The following is a 16,464-nucleotide window of genomic DNA, read 5'->3' as shown; positions in this document are numbered from 1 at the left end:
TGGCCCTATATTCATCTAACATATGCTTTTTTCCCCCCTTCAGGTGAAATGGATTTAACAGAAGGAAGGTAGTGCAGTTTCCTGAGCTCTGTGGAAATTAATGTTTTACTTAGGAATAAGTGGAGGAAGAGAGAGATTAGTACCCTGAATACTAATTTAAAGGCTAGACAGGAAATCTGTGTACCAGAGGAGGTTGAGGGAGTTCAGCAGTGTGTAAAAAATGTGTAACATTGGGGTGAAAAGGTAAAGATCTTGGTTTGTTCATGGTGTTAATATGGACCGCTAGAAATTGCTGAATCTTGAACTAAAGAGCAGATCTGTTTAGCTCAGATTCAGGATAACCTCGTGCTTTTAGAACTAGGAGTCCTGAGTTCATTCCCTGGAAATGAACTGACCAGACAAGTCATTGCAACTGGTGGGCGATTCAGGGATTTGAAGTACTGTGACCTCTGAAGGTTGTGATGAGTTTCCCCACATTCATCAAGTATATCTTTATCCCCCTCTAGTGGATGGACCACATAAGGAGTGTTCATGAGTTTGCTATTGCCTCTGAGCTAATGGACTGGGTCCTTTAGCTCAGGCAATAGTGGTTCATGCATTCAGATTGAGCGATCTTGGTTTCAATCCTCACAGACGAACCGACCACAGGTGTTGTTACAGAAACAATATTGGACCCATTAATAGTGATAGAAACTTGGAAAACCATGCACTCTTTGGAAAGATCAGCAGGGTACTGTAGGCTCCCTGTAGAAAGCCAATGACTTTGCATTAACTTTATAATTTCTGCGTTGAATCTGAATTTCCTTCTGAACTACTTGGGGGCCTTCAAATCCAATGTTGCTCTGTGAGTCCTGTCCTCTTGAGAACATTGGAGAATAGAGAGTACATTACCTTTTAGCATTTGAAAGATAGAACAGACTCTGTTGCCCCTATTTGGAGACAATGACATCTGACTTCTTGTGTAATCTCGCTCATCAGTTGATTTTTGGATGTTGGGGGCTTGATGAATCTGTTCCTGGGAAGAGTTCAGTTCAACTCAGTATCCATTCAGAATTAATTCTATAACCTAACCTGTTTAAGGTAGATCAATAGTGTGCAAAGTTTTTGGGGTCTTCCTCCTATTTTGTCCTGGGCCTTATACATGTGGACCAAAGAGTCTGGCCATTATTCTTAGAGGTGGAAGAAGGCATAGAGGTAAATTCAGATTTGCATCTCCTGATATGTCTCTTACCAGCTATTGTCCATCATCCACCTCTATTATCATCTATCTCTGTAGAAGTCAGAAGCTCTTCTTTGATAGCAGGATGACCAGCCCAAAGGGCTGCCTGTTTCTACTATCAGGACAAAATTCCCTTCTGTTCTATCTCATAGAAGGAAGAGATTTCTTACCTTTGCCAGAAGTTTCCACCACTACTTTATCACCACTCCCCAAAGAACTTCACTTTGAAAATATTGAGGTACCCATCAGTTTGTCTTGTAAATCTCTTCCTGATGCTCTTAAACTAAGCCATGTGTGTGTGTAAGGGTACGGATTCACCCCTGCGGCACCCCCTACTGGTTGCTTTGGGGAATCAGCTCGTCCAGCGTCTGGAGCGCCCTCTGCAGGCCGGTGATCCGCCTGTCCTCTTCTGGCCCCCGTGTACCTCCCAGGACCCGGTGCCCCTATTACTGGGATGCTGCCCCCTGGCAGTACCCCACAGATCTGGGTCTTCCCTCCCTGGGGAACCCCCACCCACTATCCCCACCTTGCCTCAGTACTAGGCCACTGCCAGTCACCAAATAGCCCACGCTCCCTGGGGCAGACTGCAGTATAGGCCACTCATCACTGGCAAGGGGGGTTTGGACTTGCTGCCTTGGCCTACCCCTGGGCTGTCCTCTGCAACCCCCAGTACCTGTTGGCCTTATACTAGGCCGCAGCCTGGGGCTTTCCAGGCTGGAGCTCCCCAGCTCCTCAGCCTTTCCCCAGCCCTGCTCCACTCAGGTACCCTACCTCTAGATCCCTGCAGCCAGACCCTTCTCTCTCTAAAGGCAGAGAGAGACTCGGCTGAGTGCCTGGCTCCCTGCCTTTATAGGGCCTGCTGAGTCTGTTTGGGGCGTGGCCCCAGCTGCAGCCACTTCCCCCAATCAGCTCAGCCTTCACGCTGCCTTCTCCCTGGGCTATCTCAGGCCCTTCCAGGCAGGAGCAGTGTCCATCCTGCTACAATGTGTGATGGTGTTTAAAGTCATGGATCTCTCAGAAAATCTTCAGAGTAGCTAAGGAGGCATCTGCAACAAAGGATGAAGCAAGGGAACAAGCAATTCTTGTAGAACTGGGAAGAGTTTTTTGTCTTTGGCTGGTGGTTAATCAGTTAGGTTATTTGTCCAATACTGAGAGGGGCCTTTAGTAGCACGTAACTAGAGCAGAAGCTGTCAGCATTGCACAGGAAGCCCCAGAGTTTTTCCTCAGAACGTCCTCAATCCTTTTGTCTGTAGCTATGAAGTCTTCCTCTGATGGAATCAGTGTTTCCATAAAAAGTGCGGCAACAACTACATCCACTTTTGAAAATTTAAAGTATTTGGATTATGTTTTGGAAAAGAGTAAAATATTGGTATGTGATCATTAAAGTGCCTGGACTGATTAGAAAACTCTCATTCCAAATTAGCTGTATCTAAGGGCTTGTTTTCACTACTGGGGTATGTTAACCTAAGTTACGCTACTCCAGCTACATTATTCACGTAGCTGGAGTTGACATAGCTTAGGTCGAATTATCCGAGTGTCTTCACTGTGCTGTATCAATGGGAGAGCAAATTACCTAAATCTTCTTGGGGAGCTAGAGTACCGGGGTCGACTGGAGAACGCTCTGCTGTCAACCCCTGCTGCATCGATTGCAGCAGAGTCGATCTCCCCGTAGTGAAGACAAGCCCTGAGATTCTTTCTCAGAGGAATACACATTATTCCTTTTGTCCATTGAGAAAATACTATGTTATCATTTCACTAGCTCTGTGAGCAGGATTTTCCTCAGGTTTGTCCAATTGTGGGACAATGTCCATTGATTCTTCTTTGAGTGCTTGTTCATGTCAATTCCAATCAGGTGTTCGCGTGCCGCATGCACGACAGCCGGAAGATATTCCCCTAGCAATATCCATAGGATCTGCCTGGGCACCCACTGGAGTTGCGCCTTCATGGCGCCCAATATAGAGCCCTACCAACCTGACCCCCCTCAGTTCCTTCTTACCGCCTGTGACATCCAGCTGGAACTCCCCGTTGCTCTTGCCTCGGCAAGCGCATGTTAGCAGTGTTCATATATATAGTTAGTGTTAGATAGTGTAGTAGGTTTTTTTTTCATTCGGGGGGTCCCACCCCGCCCCCCTTTGTTTTTCCCTGGCACCGGGTTATGCCTCGGTCTCCTGGTTTTAAACCGTGCTTGGACTGTGGCAGGTTTATGCTGAAAAGTAACCCACACGCTTCGTGCTTGAAGTGTCTCGGTGAGGGGAATCTTAGAGACAGGTGCAAAATCTGTAGAAGTTTTTGCCTCAGGACTCTTAAAGACAGGGAGCAGTGCCTCCAAGTATTGTTTATGGAGGCAGCACTTCGGCCTCAGTCAGAGCCGGGCATGGCGGATCCGACTTCAAGTGCCGCATCCTCAGCGTGCAGCGCTCTGGCACCATCCATGCATGAGCTGCTGCCAAGGAAGGACTCTGCTAGAGACCCTCGGCACTGCCATGGCTCCGCCCACACCCAGACATCAGTGAGGCACCAGTCGCACTCCCCAGTGTCCCACAAACAGAAAAAGGCCAACAGAGGGCACTCCCCAGCCAGGTCTAAAGACCAGCTGGCCAATAAACCCCCATCCGGCACCCATTCGGTAGGGATTCCGTTGACTTCTGCCCCGGGATGGATCCAGTCGAGTCCAGACCCGCACCGCTCATTGGCGCGCCACCACGAAGACCTACAGCTCCCCTCCACCCCGGAGGCATTCCAGGCAGCAGTGGACCTTTTGGCGCTTACAGCGCCACCCTCACCTCCTAGGCAAGAGAGATCGCCAGCACCGGTTCCGGGCCCAGTACATTCCATGGGCAAACTGGCGATGATGTTGGCCATAAAACCACCATCCCTGTTGCATCAGCCTGCGGCATCGATGGCCCGTGTGGGTGAACTGCTCCGGTCCCCCAGTTGACACCGCTCTCTGGCACCAAGCAGCTCCGCTCCTCCATGGTCATCACAGTCTGAGACCTCGGAGTCGGAAGCGGAGTCATCGCGCTCTAGTAGGAGCAGAAGATCCTGCTCCCGCCGTGACTGACAGCCCTACCCGGCACTGTGGCCTGGCCAATGGCAGGCTCCTCAGTGGCCCTTCTGGACACCCTGAGCCTATTGCCGGAGTGGCATCGGTGGCCTCAGTTTCTTTCGGGCAGTCGCATACATCCTCCGCACCGGGCATCCCGGTGGGGACCCATCCACCGACATCAATGGTCTTGGCTCCGATGGCACCTTCGACGACCGTGGCACCGATCATGCCACTGGCGCTGGTGGCACCGGTTGCCGCTCCACCCTCGGCACTGATACCAGCACCGGCCGCGGCACTAGCCGCAGTTCAGCTGCTCCTTGCCTCAGAGGGCTGAGGGCAGGGAAGAGACCCGGCCACCATTTCATCTTCCTTGTTACCGGATGAGGCACTGGCAGGTTCCTCAACCGCTCTGGCCTCAGTGAACACAAGGGTCCTTCAGCAGCTGCTGAGACGGGTGGCCCAGAACCTTAATATCAAGACTGAGGAGGTGGTGGAGGAGGTCGATCCGATGGTCGACATCCTCTCCCCCCCACTCCTGGGCCATCCCGCATCGCACTGCCACTGATTAAAACGATCAGCGATGCCACTAAGAATCTGTAGCAGACCCTGTCCTCATTGCCTCTGATCGCAAAAAGGCACGAGCAGAGATACTTTGTTCCCTCTCGAGGATACGAGCATTTGTATACTCACCCCTTGCCGGACTCCCTGGTAGGGGACGCAGCTAACCAGCGCGAGCACCAGGGCTACCAGGGGCCCTCTCCCAAGAACCACAAGGCCAAAAAACTGGACCTCTTTGGCAGGAAAATATACTCTGTGGGGGGTTTGCAGCTTCGTATCGCTAACCACCAGGTGGAGGTTAGCAGATACAACTTATAATACTCATGGCGCAATGGAAATATTCACAGAGCTCCTGCCTACGGGCTCTCATGTGGAGTTTTCCGCGCTTGTAGAGGAAGGCAAATTGATTTCCTGTACATCCCTGCAGGCAGCCTTGGATGCAGCAGACATCGCCTCTCACACCATTGCTTCAGGGGTGGCTATGAGAAGGAGTTCCTGGCTTCAGGTCTCAGGCCTATCGTACGAGGTGAAGCAGACAATTTAGGATCTCCCCTTCGAGGGCCAGTCTCTGTTTTCAGAAAAGACTGACTCCCGTCTGCATAGCCTCAAGGACTCTCAGGCCATCCTGAAGTCCTTGGACCGCCACACGCCTGCGACCCAAAGGAGGCACTTCAGACCTCCCTAACCCCTACCAATACAGAGACTGGATCCTCCCTGCCTTACCTTTTCATTCTGTCTATCCCTGTACTTTCACGCGTACTTTCATGTAGCAATCACTTCGTCCCACAGAAAATACCTCGGTCTGTCAGCGGTGCCTCGTGTATTCACCAAATGCATGGCAGTCGTGGCCATGTTTCTGCACAGGCGCCAGGTACAGGTGTTCCCGTACCTTGACGACTGGCTGTTCAAGGGCCGCTCCAGGCCTCCAGTGGAGGCGCAAGTCGAATTCATCATAGCGACTTCAGACGAGCTGGGCCTTCTCCTAAACAGGGGGGAGTCGACTCTATCCCCCCTTCAGCGGATAGAGTTCATAGGGGTGGTTCTGGACTCAACCCAGGCTAGGGTGTACCTGCAGGAGACAAGGTTCCGGGCCATGGGCGACATTATTCGGAGTCTCAGGCAGTTTCCAACCACCACAGCACAAAATTGCCTAAGACTCCTCGGACACATGGCCGCCTGCACCTATGTGGTGCAACACGCCAGGCTCAGGCTTCAGCCTCTCCAGTTGTGGCCAGTCTCTGTGTGTCGGCCAGTTCAAGACAGTTTGGACAGCGTAGTGACTCTGGCTCACACGGTTCTTGACTCCCTTCTGTGGTGGCTCGACCCACAGGTGGTGTGTGCAGGGGTCCCCTTCGCCAGTCCCCAACCAATTCTCTTGTTGGTGATGGACGCATCAGACTTGGGCTGGGGAGCGCATTTGGGAGACCTCAGGACACAAGGCCTCTGGTCTCGGCGGATCTGGCTTTCCACATCAATGTCAGAGAGCTGAGAGCGGTGTGCCTGGTGTGCCAGACTTTCCGAGCCCACCTAACAGGGAGTTGTGTATCAGTTATGACAGACAACACCACAGCGATGTTTTATATCAACAAACGGGGGTGCACGCTCCTCTCCCCTTTTCCAGGAAGCCCTCATGCTGTGGGACTTCTGTGTAGAGCATTTGATTAATCTGCAAGCATCGTACCTCCCTGGAGTACAGAATGAGTTGGCGAACTACCTCAGCAGGTCATTCCACAGCCACGAGTGGTCCCTGCGCCCGTATGTCGCAAACTCCATTTTCCAACAGTGGGGGTTTCCCCAGATAGACCTGTTCGCCAGCAGTTTTGCTCCTTATACAACCACAGTTCGGACTCCTCTAGTGGATGCGTTCCTCTTCCTGTGCGGAGACCATCTCCTTTACGTGTTCCCATCCCACTCATTCACAAGCTGTTCCTCAAAATAAGGAGGGAACAAGCTTCGATGATACTGGTAGCTCCAGCCTGGCCCTGACAACGCTGGTACACATTGCTCCTGGAAATGTTCGTGGAAGCCCCAGTCACCTTGCCCCTCTTCTTGGACTTAATAATTCAGGACCATGGCCGCCTTCAGCACCCGAACCTCGAGTCGTTGCCCCTTATGGCGTGGAAGCTCCATGGCTGAACCCGATGGAGCTTGCCTGCTCGGACCAGGTTAGACAAGTCCTCCTTGGCAGTAGAAAACCCTCCACCAGGGCGACCTACCTTGCCAAGTGGAAGCGATTTTCAATCTGGGTGGTGCAGCATCATTCATCTTCAACGCTCACCACTCCTCCTTGTATTGGACTACTTCCTCCACCTCAAGCAGCAAGGTCTGTCCATGTCTTCAATAAAGGTTCACCCAGCCGCCATTTCAGCCTTCCATCCAGGTACAGACGGCCAGTCGGTCTTCGCCAACCCTATGGTCAGTCATTTTCTGAAAGGTCTCGACAGGCTATAGCCACAGGTCAGGCAACCAATCCTGGCTTGGGACCTCAACCTGGTCCTTTCCAGACTCATGGGACCGCCCTTTGAACCTTTGGTGAAGTACTCCCTGCTCTATCTCTCATACAAGGTAGCGTTTCTGGCAGCGATAACCTCAGCCAGGAGGGTGTCTGAGCTCAAGGCCCTGACATCAGAGCCTTGCACTGTGTTCCATAAGGACAAGGTCCAGCTCAGGCCTTACCCGGCTTTCCTCGCTAAGGTTGTCTCCCAATTTCACATCAACCAGGACTCTTCCTCCCAGTATTCAATCCTAAGCCTCACTCGAGCGGCAGGGAGCAAAGGCTTCACTCAGTGGATGTCTGCAGAGTGCTAGCCTTCTACATTGAGAGGATGAAGCTGTTCCGAAAGTCTGTCCAGTTATTCGTGGCAGTGGCGGATAGAATGAAAGGTCTTCCCATCTCTTCTCAATGGATTTCTTCCTGGATCACGTCCTGCATCCGTGAGTGCTACAACCTGGCAGGGGTGCCTGCTCCTCCAATCACTGCGCACTCCACCAGGGCTCAGGCCTCTTCAACGGTGTTCCTGGCGCAGGTTCCCACGCAGGAAATATACAGAGGGGCGACATGGTCCTCCATACACACTTTCACCACGCACTATGCAGTCACCCAGCAGGCCAGAGACGATGCAGCCTTTGGAAGAGTGGTGCTCCAATCAGTGGAAACTCCAACCCCGCCTCCTGAATTTGGGCTTGGGAGTCACCTGATTGGAATCGACGTGAACAAGCACTCAAAGAAGAAAAAACGGTTACTCACCTTCTCGTAACTGTTGTTTTTCGAGATGTGTTGTTCATGTCCATTCCAATACCCATCCTCCTTCCCCACTGTTGGAGTAGCCAGCAAGAAGGAACTGAGTGGGGGTCAGGTTGGCAGGGCCCTATATTGGGCACCATGAAGGCGCTACTCCAGGGAGTGCCCAGGCCGACCCTACGGATACTGATGGGGAAAAAAATCTTCCGTCTGTCATGCATATGGCGCACGCACACCTGATTGGAATGGACATGAACAACACATCTCGAAGAACAACAGTTACGAGAAGGTGAATAACCATTTTATTCAGAACTCTCCATAACTTAGAATCATAAAATTGATGGGAAAAGTCTATCATGAGCTTCTTCTTCTTCAGGCCCTTCCTCAGGGAGCTCCTGTTCTTCCAGCCAAGAGGTGAGAGAGGAATGGGAACATTTACCTTCTTCATTCTTCGATTTTTTTTTTGGTATGAAAACCACTCGTTTTATCTTTTCACGTGTTATAAAAAAAGAGTCATATATGGAGGGGAGGGAAGGGTCAGGTAATGGAAAACAAGTGAAGGCTTTCATCAAACCTTTGAAACTCTGAATAGGCTCCAGTAAAGATCACTTAGTTCTCAGATGAGTAATATCCTGACCCGTTAGAGTGTGCCCTGGATCATCAGAATCACTAAGAATGGACTATTTCTCTTTTTTGGTTTGCTTGTTTGTTTGCATGTATGTCAAGGAGGTTTGAAGGATTGGATGGAGGAGGATGATACAAAAATAATTTGGATATTTGTGATCCATAGATAGAGCCTGGACTTCAACAGGAAGTGGTCCATATACACGGATGGTGGGTGGGATGTTGATTTAGGGAGAAAGAGGAAATTGAGTTAAGGACCCCAGAACAAATGGAGGATCAAAGGCCATGAACCACTGTCTAATGAGAGGCGAAAGAGTACAGTATCCAGTTAAAATTTCAGCACAGTGGACTGGATTCATGAGGGAATAGCTTCCCAAGGGCATGAGGCAGAGGAGTGGGGAACATGCTGACTTGTCATTGGAACTGGTCCCCATAGGCTACTGGCTTCCTCAAGTAAAGCAGCTGATACAACCAGGCCATCTGCTGCAGAAGCTGATGAAGAGCTCCTGTGGGGCAGCATGGTTGAGACAAGGCTCTTGTTTTTCTTAGTTACATCAGCTAGTGTGGCTTTTTTCTGTGGGCTCAGTGGGATTGGGACCACATTTCTGACTTGAAGCTATGGCTTCTGTCTGCCCCCTTGCTTGTGGATCTTTATTCTCCTGCTTGTGTTAGCACTGAGATGGGTGAACGCAAGGACATGGTATTGGAGGCATACGAAGAGTACAATGACTCCTCAAGGTATATCTGAAACAGGCGTTATGTATTGGAGGCACAAGGCTTCTTATCCCTTTTGGACTTCCGAGATGCATCTAAGGTGCCTTTAGGAGAAGTCCTCATGTTCAATAGTGTCAATTTGTATTTTTAATTAGTACATTTAGTAAAATCTTCTCATTATTACCCATTACAAAATGCACAATTTCTGTTTTCTCATGCTGAGATAAGAGGCAGTCAGGATTATCTTGGAGAAGCAGAACAATTGTGGACCTTAGCGAAAAGAGGAGTATGTAGCTGCTGTATGACAGACTGGACCTGCCTCTGATATTAGCAGAGAGGAAGGAAAACTGACTGTTGCATTGCCAGACATACCCAAAGTAGGGGAAATATAATTTAGAGGCAGAAATAAAACAGCACTTGCCCTTTTACAGACATGAAAATTGCACTAATAATTTTTTAGAGAGATGTGAGATTTGAGTCCTGACACCACTCCTCCCCTTGTAATAATATTAAGTACTATAAACATCTTTTCAATGTTGTGATCATACTGTGTAACAGGTTATATTTAATTTATCTGTTTGGGTACCTCTCAGACATTCCCAAGTGGCTTTTCAAATATTTTCCAGTACACCTCCTTTGTGTTACGGTTGTACAGAATTATATTACAGAGGCTATTAGGAAGGCCAGTCTGCCTTACTTTTTTGCTCAGCTAGTTGCATCTTTTGATGTCATAAACCCAGCCTTAGCCACAACATCCTCCTCCCTCCACTTATTTTAGTAAACAGTATGTAGCTCTGTATTGTAGCTGCTGACAGCCTTGATTTGCTGTTTTCTTGCTCTCAAGGATGTGCATTGTTTTGTCAGTCATCTCCTTTATCTTTCCTCCTTACCTAGACTGGCAAACTCCAGAAGTGATCTCTGGTACTGATCCTTGATAAATGAGGCTGTTGTGACCTGATTTTCCCTTTTTTTAAAAAGTACCCATATGATGATGATTACTGACAACTGCATGAAGCCACCACAGGGTGAATAGCATGGCTGTGCAGATAAATGAAATGGCACACACATTTCCATTTAATACTTTGAGTCAGTGTGATAAAATGTTTTGAAATATACAGCAGTATTCTAGCGTACATTACATTTTCAGCCAGTGTTAATCTTTATTCAGTAAATTTAGCATTTATTTGTTGTAATTATATGTTAATGGTTGCTTTGTGTTTCTTTTTAAAGACAAACTTAAATGTTGCATTTTAACTTTTAGTTCCTAAACTGAATGGGTGAAAAGTTATGAAGAAAAACTGTGCATGTTTTTTTAATATGTTGTCCTAATACCAAGTTGTTTTCCACACCTTTTTCTGAAGTAAAGTGAGAGATTGTCCTGTCTCCTGGATCTAACAAAATAACTAATGTCAGACAAATTTTTGAACCATCAATGAGAGGTTTTTTTTACATGCCTTATGTGAAAATTTATCTAACAAAGTAGATACTTTATACTATTAGCAGAAGAATGTTCTTGCTTACCAGCATTAGTTTTGTTCAGTTTCCAACTAAACTAAATGTGGTTTCTCCCTTTCAGTTAGCAGAAATTGAAAGAAAGAAAACATGTAAGAGTTGGCGTCATCCACTAAGTAAACCCCCGGCCAGATCTCCTATGACACTGGTTAAACAGCAGGCAGTAAGTGATGAAGGTGAGCATGGTTTTAATGTGTTTCTCTAATTATATCTGTCTGTCTTTATAAACCCGTATACATATATATTTTAACTATGACAAAAGTGATGAAGATAACAGTATTTTGACTGTGTGGGAAATCTTCTAAAGTTGCAGAATAATTCCATTGAAAAGCTTTCAGCATGCTTGCTGAATTCATGGGTTCTTTCTTTCTTTTTCCTCGTTTTCACTTCAATTCTCCTAAACATATTAGAACTGTCTTGTAAGAAGCTCAGAACAGTATGAAGTCCTTTAAAGTGCTGTGTGTGGGATGAAGACACTTTCTGTAGCCAGATCTCCTTTGTTGGATTTCACAGCAATTGGTTTTAGCAGCAAACTTTACATCTTATTGTAGGAAGGCAAGTGTAGCTATGACATACCATTTCTAGATCTTCAGAACATCAGTCCTGCTTGTAAACTGTACCTCATTGGACTTTTTTTTTTTTTTTTTTTGCATTGTGATTCCATTGTTTTATAGACATCCAGTTGGAGGCTTGAAAAGCGGTTCTGGTAAAAGACATCTGTAGTCTTGATTCATGAAAGAGACCACAGATGTTCCAAAACATCAGAAAGGTTACCGGCAGTCTTTATTATACCTTGAATTCTGGCCCCACAATTGGTTAAAAATATAAAGGGAAACAATTAAATAGACTGCTCTCTCTCTCTCTAGGTTTGACAAAGCCATTTTACTGTATCTATTGAAAATGGAGAGCTACTGAGCATATCCCACATACATTCCTTATTTTACTCCTGAGGGCATTCTGCGCCAAAAAAATAAAAATTCTGTGAACAATATTTTAAAATTTTGCACGTTTTATTTGCCAATAAATAAATACAGAGGCTCCAGCATGGCAGTGGGGAGCATAGGCCACTGGCTACATGAAGGTGGGGGAATCACGGGGATTGGGTGGATGGGGAGCAGCCCTCTGTACAGTGACTCCTCCCCCCACAACTGAGGAGCGATGGGCAGGAAGCAGGAGAGGATGATGAGCTTCCTGCAGCTGCAGGAAGTTTCTGGGGGTGGGTCTGAAACAGCCCCAGCCACTCCTTGCAGGGGAGGAAGAAGCCTCATCCTCCCCTGCCTCCAACCCAGCTGGGACTAGCAGCTGATCCCGCCTTAGGGTTAGGAGCCACTGGCTGAGGTGTCCCCAGCCCCACTGTGATTTACCTCTCCGCTGGCTGTTCTGGATGTACCCGTGCTGCTAGGGAGTGGTGCGGCGTGACTGCTCTTGCAGCTTCTCTTTGCTTCCCTGTCAGTAAGTCATTTTTCTGTGGGGAAGCAAAGAAATCTTCAGGGGACATGAATTCTGTGCATGTGCAGTGGTGCAATATTTCCCCAGGAGTATCATTTATACCATTCATATAGTTATACCAGTAAGTTTCTGTAACAGGCAAAGTTCAAGATTTTAACAACCAGGGATCAGATTCTCAGCATAGCTGAAGAGACTGGCATAAATGTAGGCCAACTAAAAGCAAAAATAGCCCTTATGAAATTTTAAAGCTACCCAGGACTGCCTCCCTATCCTCATTTCTGACACAATTCCTCCTCTGTGCAGGAATCAGCAGCAGCAGCATTAAGGTAGCTTTCTGCTTGCTTTGGTGGTGCACAAAGGAGATGGTTTCAGGGCAAAGAATCTGGCTCCTAAATTCACATTTAAGCAGTTAAATAATTTTCAAAAACACTGAGCACAGAGCAGCTCCCATTGACTTCCAGGAGAGCTGCTATGTACTCAGCTCTTCTGAAATTTAGTCCAGTCGCTTAGATGCCTAAATAAGGAGCCTAATATTATGCACTCCAATCTTTCCACAATATTAAAACTGTGCACCTCAAAGCGATACCACCATAGACTGGACAGATTTTTTAATGGATCCAAATAGAATTGGGTTTCTCCCCTAATATTTCAATCTGAGGGGGTTGTGAAAAAATAGTAAGGTCAAAATGATATAGTACAGCCATCAAGCTATTCAGTATACCAGCTTCACTCATGTATAAGGTGCTTTTGCTTTCATTAACTGTTATAAGCAATGGGGGGGGGGTGTGTGAGTGCAGGGCTGGTGCAAGGATATTTTGCAGCCTAGGTGAAACTTCCCCCTTGCGCCTCCCCTCCCCTCCCCCCGGAGCATCGCTTATTATAAACTTTCAAAAATGAATACAGTGGAGTCATATCTTACGCGGGGGTTAGATTCTAAGGTCAGCGAGTAAGAGGAAAATCGCGTATAGTGAAAATTACCATAAAGTACAGTACACACAGTATACGGTAGAACAGGGGTTCCGTTCACGCAGGAGCCGGCGGACGGAACCCCAGACGCCGGCCCCGCTCAGCCCACTGCCAGCCGGGGTCCCAGGGCCGGCGGCTGGGACCTCAGCCCACTGCCAGCCAGGGTCCCAGCCGGCGGCTCCGCTCAGCCTCCTGCCGGCCTGGGTGAATGGAACCCCAGGCCGGTAGCGGGCTCAGCGGCGGCCGGGACCCGCAGCCTGCCATTAAAAAAAAAAAAATCGGCTCGCGTGCCACCTTTGGTACATGTGCCATAGGTTGAGGACTCCTGTTCTAGTGTATACTGTGTGTACTGTACTTTATGGTAATTTTCACTATACACAATTTTCTTCTTACGCGCTGACCTTAGAACCTAACCCCCGCGTAAGATGTGACTCCACTGTAGTGTACCAAAAAAATTTTGTGCACCGCTTTTTGGTGCCCCCAAATCTTGGCGCCCTAGGCGGCCGCCTAGTTCGCCTAGTGGTTACACCGGCCCTGTGTGTGTGTGTGTGTGTAAATATACTAAAAAGGAGCCCTCATCCCCCAATAAAAACCCCAAACACCACCACCCAAGGGCAGTGCTTTTTCTTATTTCCACAACTCTTGGGTCACTGCACTTTCCTTTTCTTAAAGCCTGCAAACTGTAGCTTGAACCTTGTGGCACATTCAAATTCAGTTTTTCACTCAAGAGCATCAAGCAGTATTTTGCATCCTTTCAGGAGATGTAACTTATGTAATTAGGGAACAGATTAGATCTGACATTCATACAATGTGTGATGACATCCATTTAAAAATATTTTAAAAAACTGCAAAAGTTCTCTCTTCTGTTAAACGGAGAATAAAGGCCTTAGTTTTTATCCCATCATAATTTTAAGTTTCACTGTATGTTTTTTTTTTTTTTCAAAAATGTAGGATTAATATTTATGTTAAAGCCCTAAGTTACAAAGGAAATTTGATCTTCTTATGTGGCATATTTGGTAAGTAGTGCTAAAAGAAGCCTCTTTTCTCCTCAGCTACTATAGATTCATCCATAAACAGTTCCTGTAGCTAACTTGATGGTACTGTACTTTTGATTTGAATGACTTATCAGACATCTCTTATTAAAATATCGATCATGGCCTCCTGGGTATGTTTTCAGGGTTGACATGCTAATAAGATACATCACAGTTGTTGAAAGCAGTTTTTATTTCAGGTTTGCAAGCACCAGCTATTAACAGTTGGGAAAACAAAAAACCCCCTCTATCTCGGTCAAATTCCTTTGCGTGCGTTTCCAATAACAAAACATTCATTTTAGGGGAAAATACTTGAGAAAAAGTACAGAGCAATTCTGTTGGGTTGTTTGGCTGTATTTTAATAGAAAGGAATACAGAATATATATCGTCTTTTAACATATAATAATTATATTTTGATGATAGATTTAAAAAAAAAAATGAGTTAAGGGAGATTGAAAACAACCATATACTTTATTTTAAACAATTTAATTAGGATAGTTAAATTAACATAAGCCCTTCTTTATTTAAATCATTCACCTCCATGAAAACAATTATTTTTGGGACAATAACAAACAGAAATGACAAACTCACAATAGAAACTGATGCAAAGCAAGCAAGCAATACGGTTCGACTTCCATCACGTTTCATTTCTTTTTCTGCCTTATTTTTGGCATTCATCTAGGTGGCTGCTCTTAGAGGAGCTGGGACTGGCAAATATAGTTCACTTCTGAACTTGCTGACATTGATGGGCTTGAATTTCAGTAGTGCTGAGCGCTGACACCTCCAGTGAAGTCAATGTGAGTGCTGAGCATCTCTAAAATATCAGGTCTCATGTATTCAACACAGTGGTGCCAGTTGCTTATTAAATGACGCTACATTTTTTTTTTTTTTTTTAGTTTATGAAAAGTTACTACACTCAAGTATAGTTTTTTAAGTGTAAATCCAGCAAAGACATGAATTGGTATGTTAAATTCATGTCTACAAAACACTTTGTAAAGGAATGCAAAAGGTTGGACCCTGTAGCGGGGTGGTCACCCGCTTCGGCCTTAAAGGGCTTAAAACAGCCCAGGAGAGGGCTGTGGCTGGGGAAGGCTGAATGGAGAAGCAGCCTCAGCTGTGGCCACGCACCAATTATAAGAGGGCAGTGGGCAAGGAGCAGACAGTCTCCCTCTAGCTGAGGCGGGAGATGGACCTAGCTGCCTGAGTGCTAAAGGGTACTGGAGTGGAGCAGGGCTGGGGGAAGGCCAAGGGAGCTGGGGAGCTCCGGCCTGGAAACCCCCCAGGCTGCGGCCAATTAGGTACTGGGGTTGCGGGGGGCAGCCCACGGGTAGGCAGAGGCAGCAGGTCCAAACCCCCCTTGCCTATGGTGAGTGGCTTTTACACTGCAGTCTGCCCCAGTGTGCGGGGGCTAGATGGTGACTGGCAGTAGGCCACGACTGAGGCAAGGTGGGGATAGAGGGTTGGGGGTTCCCCTGGGTGGGGAGACCCTGAGACTGCAGGGGTATTGCCAGGGGGCAGCACCCCAAAGACAAGGGGCACCAGGTCCTGGGAGGGACACGGGGGCCAGCGGCAGCGGGACACTGGCCTGCAGAGGGCGCTCTGCGCTGGAAAGAGCTAATCCCTGGAGTGACCAGCTGGAGGTGCCGCAGGGGTGAGTCCCACACTGTCACAGCCCCCCTGAATGTGTAACTTGCACAGCCTCCGTCTATGAACAACGGAAGGCCTACCTCCAGACATAAGCTGCAACCGTACAGGCAGCTTAAAAAACCCCTCTGCAGCCATTTTTGTTCTGTTGGATAACACAAATTTAACAGGGCTGGCATGTCTTTTCCAGCGTTATGCATTCAGTCAGCCTCAGCTAAGTGTCACTGAATTGCATGTGGTAATTATAGTTGTTTCCTTGTCCATAAGTCTCCCACCTTATTCTAAGCCTAAAATCTCTCATTTGTTTCTTCTTCCCTTTACGTCCGAGAATGTCTGAACAGATCAAATTCACCAAATGCATTACTTCAATTAGCTGTTAAGCATCTTTCTGAACATTAGTGACAGCTTAGACACATGATCCATATCTCTGTAATGTTTGCATGCCTTGAGGGGCTAGATT

The 16,464-nt window shown here is 47.4% G+C and overlaps 1 protein-coding gene across 1 annotated transcript in view; it reads left to right on the top strand.

Annotated features, from left to right (window-relative positions):
• KDM4C (lysine demethylase 4C) overlaps positions 1-16,464 on the top strand; it is a 429,818-nt gene that overhangs the window by 249,317 nt on the left and 164,037 nt on the right. Inside the window, 1 exon segment of the mRNA XM_065406934.1 lies at positions 10,979-11,090. Coding sequence (XP_065263006.1) covers positions 10,979-11,090 — 112 coding nt within the window.

This window comes from Emys orbicularis, chromosome 6, assembly GCF_028017835.1.
Source record: "Emys orbicularis isolate rEmyOrb1 chromosome 6, rEmyOrb1.hap1, whole genome shotgun sequence".
In the NCBI taxonomy this organism is placed as follows: domain Eukaryota; kingdom Metazoa; phylum Chordata; order Testudines; family Emydidae; genus Emys; species Emys orbicularis.
This window is presented reverse-complemented; position numbering and strand designations above follow the sequence as displayed.